A 17615-nucleotide genomic window follows, 5' to 3' on the forward strand; every position below is an offset into this window, starting at 1 on the left:
AGAGGTGAAAGAGAACTAATGACACGGTCAGAAAGAGACTCTAATGATCCAGAAATTATGAATATGCCTCTGGAAAGCCCCTGGGGGGTACAGCCTCAGCTCCTGGGACGCTCTGATGTTGTTTGTGGACCTACAAGTTGGGTTGAGTCTGGAAGGCAGCTCAGGAGAGGCAGGTTGTGATTAACAGTTCCCCAGCAGAAAACACCCTGGAAACAATTATTAAAGAGCTGCAAATTATGGAGCTGCAAACGTTGGAAGCTACATTTCCATAAGATTTTCCTATTTCTTTGTGCTGATGAGACAGACCCAGGAAGCTCATGAGTTCAAATAACTGAATGAAAACATGAGGGAAAGTTTAATTTAATTTTTTAAGGTCTCGGAACAATTACTTAGTTTTGTCTTAGTTTATCTAGTGCCCTCATTTCCTGGAGACAAACAGGAAGAATAACAAGACAGAGGGAAGTGTGTGCAGGAGAAGCTCTGGGCACAGGGGGTTGCTGCAGGCACCCAGAGCTGTGAGGGGCAGAGGGGACCGAGTGTCTCGGAGGAGCAGGAGCTCCCCCAGCCTGCAGACACCCTCCACTCCCACGAAGCACAAGTCATCCCGTGTTTCTGCCGGAGCTACACTGATGTGCCCAGGTGATAACTGCGGGGCTGGGGAAGGAATGTGTGCTCACTCAGGAGATGCTGGCTGCACGCAGCTGTTGGGAAATTCCTGAGGAATCATCTGCAGAGCAGGCGAAGCTTACAACGACGCAGCTTTCAGCAGTTTCGGTTTGCTCCTGCCACCACACCCTGACTCCCAATTATCTTCTCCAGTCCTAGCAATGAAATCTGGTGATTCTTTCCTATACACAATAACTTTATTTGAGCTTTTACCTCTTCTGAGCTTTATTTCTGTGTGGTTTTGGGCCAGAGGGAGGCTCAGTGTGTCAGGGAGGGTAGGTTGACATGCAGGCACTGTGTTGGGTCCAGCTGCAGCTCGGCCAGCTTGGAGTAATTCACTTTGGGAAGCCTCTCCACACCTGTCTCCAGCCTGCTGGAGAGATCACTGGAATGCTTCTGCCTTTCATGGCATGGATAAGGAACATCCAAGGAGGCAAAGAAAAGGGGAGACATCTTTTCAACAGAAATAAGAATAAGAGCAATAAAGTGATGGGTAAATCCATGAATACTGGGGAAAGTCAGTCCTTAAGTAAAGGGATCATTTACCTGCCATAACAATAGCTATTCCAATCCACAATCCTGACACTGAGTGAGGATTTCAGCAAGAGTTTGAACTCACTTTTTCCTGGTAAAGGAGGTTTGGAGAATTTCTTACAAGGAAGAGCTGTGTTCAGAAAGCCATGGAATGCCTGTCCCTTGCTCCATGGCCACTGGAAAGGGACTCCCTAGGGAGAAGGCCAGTGCTCTGGAATCTCAACAAAACATCTCATGAAAAGAAACTTAGCCTGAATTTTGATTACAAGAGTGTGAAAGGATTCTTACTTTTTATTTTCTTTGCTTAATTAAGATTAGGAAACATTACTGATAGAGAGCCACTAGTTTGTACCAAATCCAGTTTCTCCAGCCCAGGCAGAACTGCACAGGGCAGTGACTGCTCTGCAGCTCTATCAGCAATTCTGTCTTTATATGTCCCAGGACAGCAATCCCAAAGCTCTGATTAAAATGCAGCATGTATTGACAGAGAAATTGGCCATAGGATGTTTCCACTCCCATCCAGTGTTTCAAACCTACCCTTTCCCAGCAACAATTACAATCCAAAATGAGGAGAAGTGCAGAAATTATCTTTCACTGAACAACAGGAAATACTTAAAGCACTTTTACCTTCCTTTACACACTCCACATAATGAAACAAATCCTTTGTGGATTACTGGAGAGCCACAATCATGTATGAAGAACCTTTCATCCGTGCCCATTACGAGATCCCTCCTTGGTCTCACTTGTCTCACAGCAGAGTGTTTCAGATTTGTCATCTTGGCAGTGGAAAGATTTAAAGGTTAATCTCTGTGTCTCTGATCTTTCCAGAGTTCTTACATCATTCTTCATACATCACTCAAAAAGCAAACTTAGTATTTCTTCTTTCTTTTTCATCTTACATATTCCAACCTCAGCACCTTGCATGAAAACTGCTTATTCAACTCAAAATAAAATGAAAATAAATTAATGAGAGATAAAGACCTCTTTGATGCAATAACCTTTAATGATTTCTTCCTGGTATGTAATTTAGGACAGTGTTTTTCCTGGCTTAATGCTGTAAGTTTGCATCATAAACAAAAAGCTGATGATTCATAAAACATTATTGCTAATGTATTTTTGAAATTAGCAAGAGACATGTAAAGTATCTTCCTTGTCTACCAGGCTTCTTGAAAGGAAACTTCCCTTTGAGAAATTATTCTTGGCACCAATGGCTGGAGTAGCCAGCCTTATGGGAAGAAGAAGCAGAGGTGACACCCACTGTGGAAGGTATAAATAGGGATGGGCAGCCAGGGCCAGCTCGCAGTCTGATTTCATATCAAGCTGTGCATCTTGCTTTGGGCTTCTGCTTGCATTTCCCACCGCTGTCGCCATGAGTTGCAACATCAAGGAGACCATTACTGTGTCTAGCAAAGGCAGGAGCAGCGGTGGCAGCTGCATCATTGGTGGTGGTGGTGGAGCACGGATTTCTTCCTTTGGCATAGGCAGTGGCAGAGGCTTTTCTGGAAGGAGCTACTGCGGTGGAGTGAATTATGGAGGGGGATTGAGTGTTGGGAGCTTGGCTGGTGGGAGCTATGGAGGTGGCAACTGCTATGGCAATGGCCTCGGGTTTGGCCTCGGAAGTGGTGTGGTTGTTGGGGGTCTTGGTGGCGACTGCTTGCTTTCATCCTGCGATGAGAAGGTCACCATGCAAAACCTCAATGACCGCCTGGCTTCCTACCTGGACAAGGTGAAGTGCTTGGAAAAGGAGAATGCTGAGCTGGAGTGCAGGATCAGAGAGTGGTACGCAACACAGGGCCTCTCCTGCGAGCCCCGCGACTACAGCTGCTACTACAAAGAGATTGAAGATCTCCAGAACCAGGTAATCCCTCCTCGGGTTGTTCCTCCACTTTTGAAAGCTTATTCCTGAGTTTGTGTTTAGAACCTACTGCAGTTGTTGGAGGGAACTTTGGTGCTTGTGAATGTCTTTGCAAACAGAAATTTTGGCAAATTCCCCTATGACATTGCCGAGTGTGAGTGCTGCGAGGTGGTATGAGTGGGAGAATGCTCTGAAAGAAGAAAAGGATGCTTTGGTACATTGTATGTGACTATATAATCGTAAATATAATATTACCAATGTACTCTGAGGAAATGTAGTGGTGTCAGCCACAGGAAGAGCAAAGCAAACTGTGGGACAATAAAAACATACACTTTGGATGCTTTATCAAATGAAATGTTATAAATCTCTAGGTGAGAAAAGCTGAGAATTGAAACTGTCACAGTGACACAAACAGCCTGATATTAATAAGTCCACAATTAAAGTTATGGCTGATCCTAAGGCTTAAAGACACCTTCCCTCCATGTTCCCTGAAAGTCCTTAAATCTGAAGCCCAGAACATGCCAGCTTGAATGTCAGTTGAGATTTACTATCTTAAGGAAGGTTCTTTAGGTTTATGTTGTGAAGCATCTTTGGAACTTGCCTTCAGATCTTGAAACTGGGAAGTCCCATCCCACAACTCTTTAATTCCCAGCTCTATGTGCTTGATCTCCTTTCTTCTGTGAGTAAAGGAGGTAAAGCCACCTCCTCCAACTTCTCTGCTTAAGGGACAAGGTTACTTATGTAAGAAGCTAACAGAAAAAGAGAAATGTGAAGAGTTCCTACCTAATTGCAAGGCAGAAAAACCTATAGAGTAGAACAGGAGAGAGGAGACATCTCTCATGGTTTGCTGTTTTCCAGATTGTCTGCGCAACCATTGATAACAACAAGATCATCCTGGACATTGATAACAGCAGGATGGCTGCTGATGACTTCCGTGTGAAGTGAGTGCCCCACTATGAACCAGCTGCCTCCCCCCTCTCCTTTCCACCTCCCTGGGAAGCTCAGAGCCCTAATTACAGAGGCTCCAGACACGTCTCTCCACGCCACTTTGGCAGGGCAGGATGATGAAAGGCATTTTGCTCCTGGTCACCAGCCCTCCCTTAATTAGTGTTCTTGGGTAAAACATTTAGCAATGGCGTTTGTGGTGAGGCTGGGGACAGGCAACTCAGGGAGTGGCTCATTTTCACCCCAGACCAGCACAGATGGGATCAACAAAGCAGAAATGCAGCTCAGTAAGTGATACCAAATATACAGTGAGCAGGAGCAGAGGGAAAAAAAAAACAAGAGGAAGAAAAGCTTTCATGTAACAGACATGAAGTGAATCCAAGGCATGCAGAAATCCAGCAAAATGCAGGTCAAAGCATGGAGCTGGGGAAGATCCAGGCACAAACAGGAGCCATGTGGGATGTCCCCATCCTGAATCTGTGCTTTCTGACACAACCCAGGTACGAGACGGAGCTGGCACTGCGCCAGAGTGTGGAGGCCGACATCAACGGGCTGCGCCAGGTGCTGGACCAGCTGACGCTGTGCAGGTCTGACCTGGAGGCACAGCTGGAGTCGCTGCGGGAGGAGCTCTGCTGCCTGAAGAAGAACCATGAGGAGGTAGGTCCTGCCCAGCCCTGCATCATGGTCCTGGCAGAAAGCTTTGCCGCTGTGCTCGGAATTTAAATTACCACTTTCAGGCCACAGCTTTCCCACCGAACTTTCTGGGGCTCAGAGCACTTTGCCTCAGAAGGGAAGGGAGCTCTGGCAGGGGCTGTGCTTGCACTGGGAGTGCCAGGGGTGTCAAAACTGGTGCTTATTCCAGTGGATGAAGAAACAAATTAGCCGTCGGAATCCTTGGGAGAACACTTGCACCATCCTCCAGTGCCTTTCACAGCCACAGCAGGGAGGAAGGTCTCGCAGGGAGGGCAGTTCTGGGCCACTGAGTTTTGCTCTTCTGCGCTGCCTTCCAAAAAACAGTACGATCTGATCTGGGATTTATTTCCAGGAGATGAGTTGCCTGAGGAAACAATCAACTGGAGATGTGAGTGTGGAGGTCAATGCCTGCCCGGGACCAGATCTCAGGCAAATTTTGGAGGATTTGAGATGCCAGTATGAAACACTGATAGCGCGCAACCGCAAGGAAGTCGAGGATTGGTACGAGTGCAAGGTAAGCAACAAACCAAACTTGTGCTGCAAACCAGACTGACACACACAGCCCCGGGCCCAGGAGCCTTTCAGAGACCAGACATGGAGACAATAAGCAGTTCTTCCTTCCCAGTGAAGCCCAAGAGCAGCACTCATTATACCCTGTGTTCCACAGGAGCCACATGCCTGTCTGACCAGTTTGTTATGTCCCATCTGGAACAGCAGCATTTGCCACAAGGCCTTGTGGTGTGTTGTTGGAACAGAGATATTCCACATTTGGATTAAAGAGATTTAATAGCCACGAGGTTAATGGGATTTGTAAAAAGAACAAGCAGTGGAGCTGGTAGGGAACACCCTGCGCACAGAGAACCTGCCCTGCTCCGTTTCCTTTTGCTGAACACTCACCGTGTTCTGCTCCTGTAAAAGCAAATCCAGCTTACTCAGGTATGCCTAAAGCTCTTTATCCTGGATTGGTGGTTTCAGATTGAGGAGGTGAATCGGGAGGTTATTACGAGCGGTCAGGAGGTGGAGACGTGCAACAACCAGGTGACTGAACTGAGACGCCAATTGCAAGCCCTGGAAATCGATCTCCAAGCTCAGCTCAGCCAGGTGGGTGATGAGCTGACTCACAGCTCCAACTGGTCACTGCTGGGCTTCTCAGCATGAACAGCCAGACCCACCAACCAGCACACTGGTGGTGAATGGCTTGTTCATTTTTGGACTGGAGGGTGACACTAAAATGATTGTTGGTTTTTTGCTTATCTTATCAGAGAAATAACTTGGAATCATCTCTGGCTGAAACGGAGTGCCAGTACAACTCTCTCCTCAGTGAGCTACAGAACCAGATCACATGTGTGGAGCAGCAGTTGGCTGAAATAAGAGCAGAAATAGAGTGCCAGAACCAAGAGTACAAGACCTTACTGGACGTCAAGTGCCGCCTGGAGCAGGAGATCCAGACCTACCGGTGCTTGTTGGAAGGAGGACAGCAGGACCTCATGTAAGTACCTCTCCAGATCCACTAGAGAATAAATGAAAATGTCAGGGATCTGGCATTACAGATTGGGTATCCAACCTGATCTTCAGTCCTTCTTTAGGCTTTCTCTGAGATGAAAAAGTTGCCCCATGAATACCCTCCTTGTGATGAACATTCCAACCAGAACTAAATGTCAGTCCTTGGGATCTGTAAAGTAGAACACCAAATCTGTTAACTGCTGGTGACAGCAATGTCACTCCTGGCATTATGTCAGCATTTGTGACAGTCCCTTTTTTAAAGTGAGATGGGTGAGAACTGTCCATGCCAAGAGGGAGCACAAATGTAAAGCAACTCTGAAAGTGAAAGAAAGTGTAATGTAAAATACTCTAATGCCTATAAAAGCCATAGTTTGAGACTTTGTGCCGTGTAGTCAGTCAGCAGTGACATGTAAAGTTCTAAAATTCCCTATTTCTCTCACCAAATTTATCCCACTAGTCACGGAGGAGGAATGGGAACTGGTGGAGGGGTCATCAGGACGAGCCACACCTACACAACAACTTCAGCTGCCCACTGCCAGGCCCAGGTCCCACCCTGCAAGACTGGAGACATACAAGGTAAGGGCTGAGTTTTCACAAAAGGAAAACTGGCTTTGTTCATTTCCTCATGCACTGAGGCCAGGAGACAGCACATGCCTGGATGTGTCATAGGCATCCACTCAGAGTCCTGTGCTACAGGGGGGATCTGATACAGGGGTGATGTCACTGAGAAATGGGTTTAGAAAGAGTGAAAAGAAGAGTAAACCTATAATCTTATAAGTGAAAATTCCCATTAAAGCAAATTATTTAGGGAATTTCTGGAGCCTCCTGAGTTGCTTCCAGCTGCAGCAGCTTAGCAGTACATTCTAGAAACAAGGGCACCACCAGCATCTCATATCTGTTATGTGAAGGATTTTACTTGTGTTCCAATTAACACTGCTGTGTTTTCTCTCCAGTGACCTGCAGGAGAATTTGTGATTAAGGAGAAACGGACAGGAAGGCGACAGGGAAACCCAGAGACAACCTGAGAACAGTCCCTGTTCACTGCACCCTCTGTGCAGAGAAAGTAGAAGTGACTCAGTGATGCTTGGCCACGTAGCTAAAGGGGGTGTCAGGAGCCACCTCCTCTGTTCTGCTCTTCTGTTCTGCAATGCTGTAACCTCTAGAAGTTACCTGAGTTAGTCAGGTCACTTATGCACCTGCTGGTGAAAAATGTTTCTAATAAAACTTTGCTTCTGCCTAATGCAATCAAGAACCTGTGTCTGAAACTGAATTCCTTTTGAACACCAGCTGCTTGTTCATGAGCAAGGGGCACTGGTCAGGATCATGCTGCACTGGGAACAAAGCTGCTTTGCCAGCAGGAGAGAGGGGCCTTGCTGACCTGGCAGGTCTTGTCCAGCTTGTCCTCCCTGTTGTCACAGCCTGAGGCAGATGTTGCCGATTCCTGGGTGGCACGGGAGGAGTCAGAGAAAGAACAGTGGCAGAAATTCCCAAGGCTCAGGCAGGTGTGTATCCACACACAGGTACCACCTGAGCAGCCATCTCTGGTGCACATCTCCAGCTGCTCTCCAGATGTTTCAGGTGTTAAACTGGGAGATGTGCTGGTGCTGGGGAGCACGATGTCTGTCACACATATCTCAGCAGGTGTCTCCTGGCCCTGCCTGTCCCCAGACTCGTGCAGTGTGAGCAGAGCAGCCCCACCTCCTCTGTGTCAAACCACTGCCCAGGGAGGGGACCCTGCCAGGACAGTGCCCCTGCCAGCAGGGCAGCAGATGTCCTCAGCCCCTCTGCCCTTCAGACAGCCAAGGAGTGGTTGCACATCCACAGCTGTGCAAAGACACCCACAGGACGGAAAGAGCTGATGGCCTGGAAGCCGGTTTTGTACCTTGTGTGATATAGTACAAAGATTTCTCACACCCAAACACGTATGGAATATTTTGGACTCCTTTGTTGAGAAATTAAAAAACATTTGAAACATAAAGGCAAATTCATTTCCCCAAGTCCCGCTCCTGACTGTGCCACACGCGTGCCAAGGAGCATTTCTGTGTCTGCTCTGGCAGGTTCCTGCTCTGCAATAAGCCGGGAGCAGAGAAGCGGCAGAGGGAGGGCGGGATTTTGGCTGTGAGGAAGCGGAGAAGGGACAAGAGTGATCCCTGGCGGCCGGGAGGCGGCGGGGACGGGCGCTCCCGACCAGAGATGCTCATCCCGACAGGGGAGGAACCGGGGATCCTGCCGGCAGCGCTGCACCTTCGTGGGGCCGGGCCAGGGTCTTCCCCTGCTCTTCCCAAACTCGAATTTCTCCCTTGAACAACGCCCCGGAGCTGCTGCTCGCTCCTCCCAGCAGAAGAGGGTGAATCAGATCCTCCGTGAGCGAGAGGCAGATGCTCACCGAAACTAAAATCCTGGGAATTTGGCATCTGACTTTTCACCTTCTGCTCCATGGGCACTGCCCCTCTTGTACCACAGAATGAAATACCAAACTGAAGAACCTGTGAAAATATTTACACTGGGTGGGGTTTGGTTGTTTTTCCCAGAGGAAAGAGAAATTTAAAATACCTAGAGTAGATTGGTTTTATTTTATTTGTTTTCCCCAGAGACCTGAGAATATAGGGCAAAACTGGCCAATCCAAAAACTGTCCAGTTTGGACCGAGTCTGAAGCAGAGGTTTGCCATTAACACTGTATTTCTGTATTTAAAGTCACCAAAAAAAAAAAAAATAGGAGAAGCTGGAATAATCAGTAATCCTGACTGACTGCAAATGCTTCTTGTGCTGAAAAACAAGGAAATTGAGAAAGTGCCTGGGAAATCCTGGCACTTCCCAGCTTCCCCGTCAGGTGTCAGCGGTTCCCAGCTGGCAGATGCCAAGGAAACACTGACCTGTCAGTGTCCTGGTGCCGAGCCCTGTGCTGTCCCCAGCCTGTCCGGTCCCTGCTCTGCCCCAGGTGTGCAAACACTGTGTAACCTGAGACCAAGGTCCGAGACTCTGCCTAAAGCCGAGCTTACATTTTCCTAAAGCGGCCAGAGACGCTAAGTTAATGGAGAGCTAATCCCGACTGTGGCTAAGTGGAAATATTTGCTGTTAGTCTATCCAACAGAAGTACAATAATATGTGATTAAAATTATATAAAAATGTATTGATCCACGATCTGCAGCAATTTCAGCCCTGTCCAGCCCCCCGGGTGGGCAGCGCTCCCTCTGTGCCACCGAGCCCATGCCGAGGGATCCCGACTGCGTGTCAGCACACGGGATATTTGGATTTTTTGCAGATGCAGGATGAATGACCTGCGCTGCAGGCGCTCTCTAGAGGGCACTCGGCTCCCGCCGAGCTGCCCGCGGCAGAGGCAGCGCTGGGGGCTCGGCTCGGACCCTCCCAGCGGGCGAAGCGGTGACTGCGGGATGTGCTGGGGACACCCCAGCGCCCCAAACACGGAACGCGCTGCCAGCCCTGGCACCCTGCTCCAGCCCCGCCGGAATTTAATGGTCACACTCTCAGCGAGGCCGCTGTGACCCGGTTTTGTGTGTGACTGCAGGGATGGTGCAGGTGTCCCCCCGCCTCCCGCACATCCCAGGAGTTCTCCCGTGTGGGGGCGTGCGGGATGGGCGCAGACTGAAACTCGCTCACCAGTTTGCTAATACCTGTTTGGTTTCCAAACTGCACCAGAGTATTTTGCATTGTGTCGTTAGGTGGGAGCACAGTAAAAGCCAAGGTCTCCTCAAGGGTTGTAAATGTGCTGTAATGACCCTTTGCTAATTGAGGGTCTTGCAGCTGAGACCCCAGAGAGAGAGCTGTGCCAGGGGCTGTTTGGACCCGCAATGAAGCAGCTCCAAACCAAAGGGTTTGTGTTCTAAAAGTCTCTTACAGCTCTGACTCACCTAATTACTGCTCCTATCACAACCACCATCTGTTGGGTGGTGAAGCTTTTGAAGGTGCTCTTCAATGTTTCATCACTGCTTGGCTCTGCAATAGTGAATGAGTAACAGATCAGGTAGAATGTAGGCAGGAATGATGCTTTTCCTAAAGGAGGGATGTTTGCTGCCCTGGACTGTCCTGACCACCCTTCCCAGAGGGCAGCAGGTCACCTGTCCATGCCAAGCCCAGCTTTTACTGACCAGAGGCTGAACGTGCTGCATTAGGACCCTTGGACACAACAGGACAGATTCCAGGGATATTCCCTGTGACCACACACCTTGGGGTGTGGGTGGACACCAAGATTACACCCTGTCTTGCAGAATAGTTCAGGAGAGGTGGGGACTTTCTCACTTCGAAACAGATATTTTAACACCCATCACTTAAAAAGAGCCTAAATAGTTCTTTGGCATAAGGGAATCACAGAATTATTTAGGTTGGAAAATCTCTCTAAAATCCTCGAGTCCAGCCCTTCACCCAGCACTGCCAAGGCCACCACTTGCAGATGACTTTCACAGAATATCACTGAGATCTAAAACAATACTGTGTGTTTTGGGTTGTGGGAAGAAACCCAAGCATGCTGGTTAGGAGCCCCATGCCTGAAGAAGAATGAGGCACCATCTTTTGACAGAATTATTTCTAAATACAAAATCACATTTATAGAAAATCACACTTTTCACAGGAAATTATTGGAACTGAGCATTTTCAACCTCAAATATTTCTGGATGGAACTGCTGCCACAGCTATGTTAGTGGGGGGACAAAAGATTCCAAACACATTGTACCCTCACTACAGAGTGAGCAATTGTGAATTGTTGAGTAGGAATTACTTTTTGCTTAGAACTCTCAGTTAATCCACTATTGAAAGAATAAATGTGATTGAGCTCTAATACATTACAACTGATCTAAATCAGATTTTTCCATTATCAGACATCTAGCTTTTTATTGGATAAGAAAAAGGTCCTCATCATTTAAATTTTAATGGGGAAGAGAACAGCTTAATGCTAAGTGTCAAGCAGCTGGAGCTCACTGGAATGAAGAGCAGAGTACAAACAAGAATGATGTTCATCCTCCAACACAGTCACACTGCACTGCCTGGCTTTCTTTTCTACTATGGAGAAATCCTATGGGATTACCTGATGATAATAAAACTGCCTGATGATCATATAATGGGAATTATTTTATAACACATAATTATGAGAATGAGTCATATTCCCCAGGTAAATATTTCATAGTTTTTCTCTGTGTAGCAGCATACAATAATTGAATTTTCCAGCAAGACCTGACCAGAAGCAGCAAGGATGGAAAAGGATCCCAGTGAAGCACCAGAAAGGGGGACAACAGTCCAGTTGTGACCCCACCAATGTGCTCAGCAGCCTCGGTGGTTTCTCCCAAATACAACAGTGTGGAGAGGGTGTGGAGCTGGGGAAGGTGGTCCTAGGGGTTGAGAGGAGCTGGTGTGCGCTCACCCACAGCCCCAGCCTCTTCCTGCTGCCACACTCCCGAAGGAAAAAATTCTCCTGCAGCCTCTGCTTCAGCCAATCTGGGCTGTGCAGAGCACAGGGGAACCCGGTCATTGAAATGCTGAGTGAATTCCTGCCCATCCCAGGAGAATTCCTGCCGGTGCTGGGTGAGCAGCTCAGGCTTAAATAGTCCATCCTCCTCTTTGGGCAGAGCTCGTAATTGTTTCATCACGGGAAAAGGGAGAGGTCTCATTGAAACAACTGTGGAACAACCTGCCTCCTCCTCCTCCTCCTTCTCCTTCTCCTCCTCCTCCGTCTCCCCCAAACCCTCCATCCTCCCATCCCAGTTTTTGGCTCTGCTGCAGTGAGCAGCACCAGCCTCAGATTCCGTAACATTTCACTCTCCCATTTCACAGATACTGCTGGGGATCCTTCAGTTCCTGAAGTTTATTGCAATCATTTTTATGTGCAGGTTTCCCAACCCTCCAGCTGCACTTCAGCAGCATCTCTGGATTTTGCTGGAAACATTATCTAAGATCACCAGGAAGCTCACTCAGTGTGTTGCAAGAGCCTAGACAATGCTCTGAGACAGAACTGCAGAGAAAATTACCAGCTCATAAACCAGCTTCCATCTTACAGCAGCTCTGAAATAAAACACTCCTTTCAGGAACCATTTGTTCTGTAACTTCTATCTCTGATCCTGGCCAGGATTTCCAGACATGATGGATCTGTCAGGCTTCTTCAGTTTTAAGGAGTTAAGTTTCACTCTTGAAGCACATTGCCTGCACAAGTTCTAGGGGGAAAATGGCAAGAAATCTTCCTTTTATGTATTAAAAAATGAAGATATGAAATTGCACACAAGCATCTTCTCTGATATTCAAACCATCCAAAAATGTTCTTTTGTTAAGGGAGGACAGGAAGGCTGGTTTTCCTAAAAGGAATGACTGATACAGAAGATGTAATAAAGGTAAAGTAATAGAGGTAAAAAAACCAAACAAAACAACCAACAAACAAACCCTTCCTTCAGAATTATACAGAACAACATGGATTTGTTCCCCCGTCTCTGTATCAGTTACATGGGACATAGTCCAGGTGCTTCTTGAGCCAAAATAGCTGCAAGTGTACAAGAGAATTTCATTCCCTTTGGGGGAAAAGGATTTCTCACTGGAGAAAATTATCCCCCAGACTCCCCTGAGTGTTGAGGTGAACCATTGAAATTTCTACAATGCAGGGGAGGCCCTGCTCCCTCAGATGTTTCAGAGATGAAGTAGAGCAGCAGGTGGAACGTGAGGCATGTCCTCTGCGTGGGCCAGGGTGTGCTGGGAGGGGCCTCTACCAAAAGCTGTTTCCATAAACAGTTGCTGTAACAAACAAAACTCAATTAGCAACAAGCACCACCACAAAGGCTGAGTGAGAAAACAATAATATCCCAAATCAATAGAGGAAATTGGGTGTCACAGCTCCACCTACAAGGTAACAGACTGGGATTTGCTAAGGATCAGGAGGAGAGGGATGAGAGGTACCCAGGGGAGAAATGTCTGAGGCTCAGGGTGCTGTGAGAGCTCACAGGGCAGATGTACAGCTGAACTATCCACTGCACTGGGCAAAGACACAATCTTAAAAGAAGAAAATGGAAGACAGCAGATATTTCCTACTTTTGGTCATGCTGTGTCTGTGAATGGAAACCAAATCTGAAGGAAAAATGCTAGCTTGATGTAGTTTATTGAATTAATCCCCAAACCAGGAATTTTACCTTTCTGCTCCAAGTATTGTATTTGTGCTGCATAGGGAAAACATCCTGATAAAATTCTGAATTCCCTTCAGGAACATGACCAATGACACTCCCAGCCATGTCAGGAGAGACCAGCCCCAAGCCTCAAAGCTTTCCCAGGTCTCTCAACCATCCTGCACCTGCACTTGGTCCAAGGAAGGGTTTTTCCCTGCAACAACTTGCCACACTTCCTTCCCTCAGCCTGACACAGAGCAGTTCTGCAGTTGTTGTGATACCATTTTTCATAATTAATTTGTTATTTATAAAACACAATTATAGAGATGTGATTGAAATAATTGCTGCCATGTGATATTTGCCATTATTCACTGAGTTTTTATGAGATATTACAAATAAGTCACAGTGGTTCTGTGTACCTACAACGTGCATCCTGCAGTGGGCTTTCCAAAGGTAATAAAGGATTGCAAATAACGAGCATACAGCATAGGATAATGACAAGCCTATGAAAATCTCAGCTATAAAAAAATCAGCCAGAATTCCTTGACAAATATCTGAGGATTAGAAGAGAGATGGGAACATCCATTGCTGTCCTGTACCGTGGCAGTGTGGTGTTGTGCTGAGAGGGCTGTGACCAGGACGAGGTGAGTGGGATGAATTTGTTTCGGGTGACTGTCAGCCAGTGCACTAGATCTCAACAGAGATCTCCCTAATTCAGAGCCACCCAACAGAAATTACATGTTTTGTGGTAATAAACAAATGGTCACAAACACTTAGAGGAAGGGTTAAGCTTCCTGTCACTGCCAAGCATCTCCCTTTGGCAAATTAAGGCTTGTAACCACACATGGAAAGCGGGTACTCCCTTCCACGGTGACACCCACTGTCTCAGGTATAAATGCAGAGGAGGCTGGCTGGAACTTGGAGCTATGATTCCAGAACAACTGTAGGACCAGCTTTGACTTTTCACCTGAGTTATTTGCTGCTGCCACAATGAGCTGTGGCTCCCAGCAGCCGCTGAAGAGCTGCCTGCGGGGGAGCAGCAGTGGAGGGGGTGGAGGGGGCAGCTCTCATTCCTCGGCCTCCTCGAGGACAGTCACCTCCAGGACCAGCGGTGGTGGCAGGTTTTCTGGCAGCAGTTGTGGTGGAGGAAGCTCCAGGAGCATCTGTGGTGGAGGAAGTGGTTATGGCAGGCACAGTAGCTATGGAGGAGGAATGAGCAGCAGCAGCTGGGCAGGGAGACTGGGGGGTGCATGCTATGGAGGGGGAATGGGCCACAGCAGCATGGGAACGGGCTTCAGGTCGGGGAGTGCCTTTGGGGGCTTTGCTGGAGGTGGAGCTGCTTTCAGTGGGGGCAGCTTTGGCAGTGGTGGCTTTCAGGGAGGGAATGTGGGAATTCTCTCCTACGATGAGAAGTTGACCATGCAGAGCCTCAATGAACGCCTGGCTTCCTACATGGAGACAGTCAGGAATTTGGAAAAGGAAAATGCTCACCTTGAACAGTTAATCAGGGAGTGGTACCAGAAGCAAGGTCCTATTGGCCCAAAGGACTACAGCCACTATTATGAACAAATTGAAGAACTTCAAAAGCAGGTAGGATGTTCTTTGCCAGAGAAGTTGAAGAACTGACAGACTGAGAGATTCACAGGAAATGTTTTCCTAACATTTTGTGTCTCTTCTAGATTGTGGCTGCAGCTGTGGAAACCCACAAGGTACTTTTGGACCTGGATAACACAAAGATGACTGCAGAAGACTTTAGAATAAAGTAAATATATATTGCTCTTTTACAGGCACTGACTTCCTTCCTCCTGCTTTCCTGAACTTAACTTCATAGATCCATTCCATAAACAAATATCAATCCACAGGGACTTGGCTTTCTCCTGCTTCCATGGCAGCACAAATGAAATAATTTGTGAAACTTTTCAAATTTTTCAGTATTCCTAGAGTGGTCTTTGTCTATGGCTGCAGAGCCAGAGCTTACAAAAAGTTTTATTTTTAAGAAAATAAAAATTGGGATTTTCTGTCACTGAAAGTCAGGTTAACCAGATAGATGGAATCTGCAAAAAGTTGTAGTAAGACGAGAGGATGAAAGAGACCACAGAACACATTTTAATATTAAAGTTTGATATTAATATTAAACTTTGTATTTATTTAGTATAAAGAATAATAACTTTATATTATTAAGTAATATCATTAATTAAATGGCTGACCTCTCTCCCTGGCACAGGTACGAGATGGAGAGCGGGCTCCGGCAGAATGTGGAGGGCGACCTCAACAGCCTGAGGCCCCTGCTGGACAACCTGACCCTGGCCAAATCCGACCTGGAAATGCAGTTTGAGTCTCTGAAGGAGGAGATCATCGACCTCAAGAAGAACCACGAGGAGGTAAGAGCCAGCTCCTTGAAATGCACAGTGGAGATGTGGGAAGCTGACATCCAACACTGACCAACAGGCACAACCAGGCTGCCCCAGGGTGCCCCTGAGCTCAGTTCCCTCAACAAGCAAGGACTGGAAAGTCAAGGCTAGATAACTGCAACACAAACCCTCCAAATATATATATATATATACACACATACACACATATATACATACATATATATATGGGAGTTCCTGCTCCCAGGCACCCACAGCTGTGTTAGTGGGGGAACAAAAGATTCCAAACACATTCTACCCACACTACAGAGTGAACAATTATGAATTGTTGGGTGGGAATTACTGTCATATATATATATGTTGTTGAAAGGCTCCGTTTGTGTTCATTGTCCTTGGGCCTGGGTTTTCTCTGCAGGAAATGAAACTGCTGCAATCCCAGTCCAATGGGGATGTGAATGTGCAGATAAACACTGCTCCAGGAGAGGATCTGCTGAAAAAACTGAATGAGATGAGGCAAGAATATGAAGCTATTATTCAGAAAAACCGTGCAGAGGTTGAGAAGTGGTACGAAAGCAAGGTAAATGGTGACAGCTCTTGGTAAGAATTTCCTGTAAAGGAATGACACAACATCCACTGATTTTACAAAATAACAGTAGAGTCCCTTTGGTCAAAATGAAGTAAATCACAAGTGTTGGGCTTGAATTGCTCTGGCAGAGCCGCACAAGCAAGTTTAACAGCCCCATTCTACCAGTGGCCCTTCTGCAAATTGTTGTGTTCCAGATGGTCCCATGATAAACTGCCATGTTGGCACTGTAAGTAAAACTCAGAAGCTGCAATTCCCTACATTCATTTTTCAGATGGAAGAAGTGAGTCAACAAGTTCACTCAAGTAGCCAGGAAATAGAATCAAGCAACCAACAGATCTCTGTGCTGAGACGTGAATTTCAGAGCCTGGAGATTGAGCTGCAGTCTCAGATCAGTCAGGTAGGTAACGACTGCTCCTCATCCCCTGGTAAGCAAAGAACTCAGGAGCTGCTGAAATGCCAGGATGCCAGCTGTGAGTGCCAGTGAGCATCCTTGGCACATCTGACACTGTAGCCACATTTCTCTTCCCAGAGAAAAGCAAGGCACAATTCTCCCCAAGAATATTTCTGGGTTTCACATTCTCTGAACATCAGAGAAAGGAAAAACAATTCTTATCATTTTCTGTGCCTGTGCTTGTGCAAAAGTAGAATGCAATATGGAGACTGTTTACCCACAGTGATGGTGTTTGTTTCCCTGGCCTGTCAGGGCCAGGTGTGTGTGTGTGTGTGTCAGGACTGTCACTGACAGCCACGAGATTCAGTGCAGTTGTGTGCAGGGTTGAGTGCTTGGCAGATTCAGCTTAGATGTAATGTAATATAAAGTAATATAGTAGAGAATAATAGAATAAATATTCTATTATGAAATATAATATAGAATTATATAATACTATTATTGTATTTATTATATTATTCTATGCTATATTATAAAATATAGTATCGGATAATATAATAAATAGAATAAATTTAATAAATATAATAATTAATTAACCTTCTAATAAGATGGAGTCAGATGCATTGTTTCCCTCCCCTCATTGAGCTTGCCTGCAAATTCTATATGACACCATGTGGGACTTTTCTCATGTTGGGCATGAGAATGATCTAATCCTGCCCCATTCCCATAACGACTGCATTTTGTTTTCCCTTCGCAGATAGACTCTCTGCAGTCCAACCTGGATGACACAGAACGTCGTTACAACCTGCAGCTGCAGCAGATCCAGGGCATGATCGGGCCCCTGGAGGAGGAGCTGGCCAGCATCCGCTGTGAGATGGAGAGCCAGAACGAGGAGTACAAGATGCTCCTGGGCATCAAGACCCGCCTGGAGCAGGAGATCCAGCAGTACAGGGCACTGCTGCAGGAGGGGCAGCAGGGCATTAG

The 17615-nt window shown here is 46.9% G+C and overlaps 2 protein-coding genes across 2 annotated transcripts in view; both read left to right on the forward strand.

The window, feature by feature from the left end:
- The first annotated feature begins 2505 nt into the window (after nt 1–2505).
- On the forward strand, nt 2506–7445 carry LOC102037635 (keratin, type I cytoskeletal 19-like). The gene is made up of 8 exons (XM_005430656.2): nt 2506–3058; nt 3914–3996; nt 4501–4657; nt 5046–5207; nt 5669–5794; nt 5956–6182; nt 6654–6772; nt 7150–7445. Exons 1-8 carry the CDS (start codon nt 2570–2572, stop codon nt 7173–7175), a joined length of 1389 nt encoding a protein of 462 aa, XP_005430713.1. The 5' UTR covers nt 2506–2569; the 3' UTR covers nt 7176–7445.
- Nucleotides 7446–14278: 6833 nt separating this feature from the next.
- The window catches only part of LOC102039904 (keratin, type I cytoskeletal 9-like), a 5435-nt gene continuing 2098 nt past the window's right edge, over nt 14279–17615 (forward strand). The window contains exons 1-6 of the mRNA XM_031065005.1: nt 14279–14878; nt 14968–15050; nt 15513–15669; nt 16073–16234; nt 16515–16644; nt 17393–17608. Coding sequence (XP_030920865.1) covers nt 14279–14878; nt 14968–15050; nt 15513–15669; nt 16073–16234; nt 16515–16644; nt 17393–17608 — 1348 coding nt within the window. The remainder of the gene's footprint in view (nt 14879–14967; nt 15051–15512; nt 15670–16072; nt 16235–16514; nt 16645–17392; nt 17609–17615) is intronic.

The sequence above is a fragment of the Geospiza fortis genome, unplaced genomic scaffold (assembly GCF_000277835.1).
Source record: "Geospiza fortis unplaced genomic scaffold, GeoFor_1.0 scaffold1683, whole genome shotgun sequence".
In the NCBI taxonomy this organism is placed as follows: Eukaryota; Metazoa; Chordata; class Aves; order Passeriformes; family Thraupidae; genus Geospiza; species Geospiza fortis.

Coding starts and splice junctions, on each gene's coding strand:
- LOC102037635 (XM_005430656.2), top strand. CDS start 2,570: ATGAGTTGCAACATCAAGGAGACCATTACTGTGTCTAGCAAAGGCAGG. Junction 3,059..3,913: donor TTGAAGATCTCCAGAACCAG/GTAATCCCTCCT, acceptor GCTGTTTTCCAG/ATTGTCTGCGCAACCATTGA. Junction 4,658..5,045: donor TGAAGAAGAACCATGAGGAG/GTAGGTCCTGCC, acceptor ATTTATTTCCAG/GAGATGAGTTGCCTGAGGAA.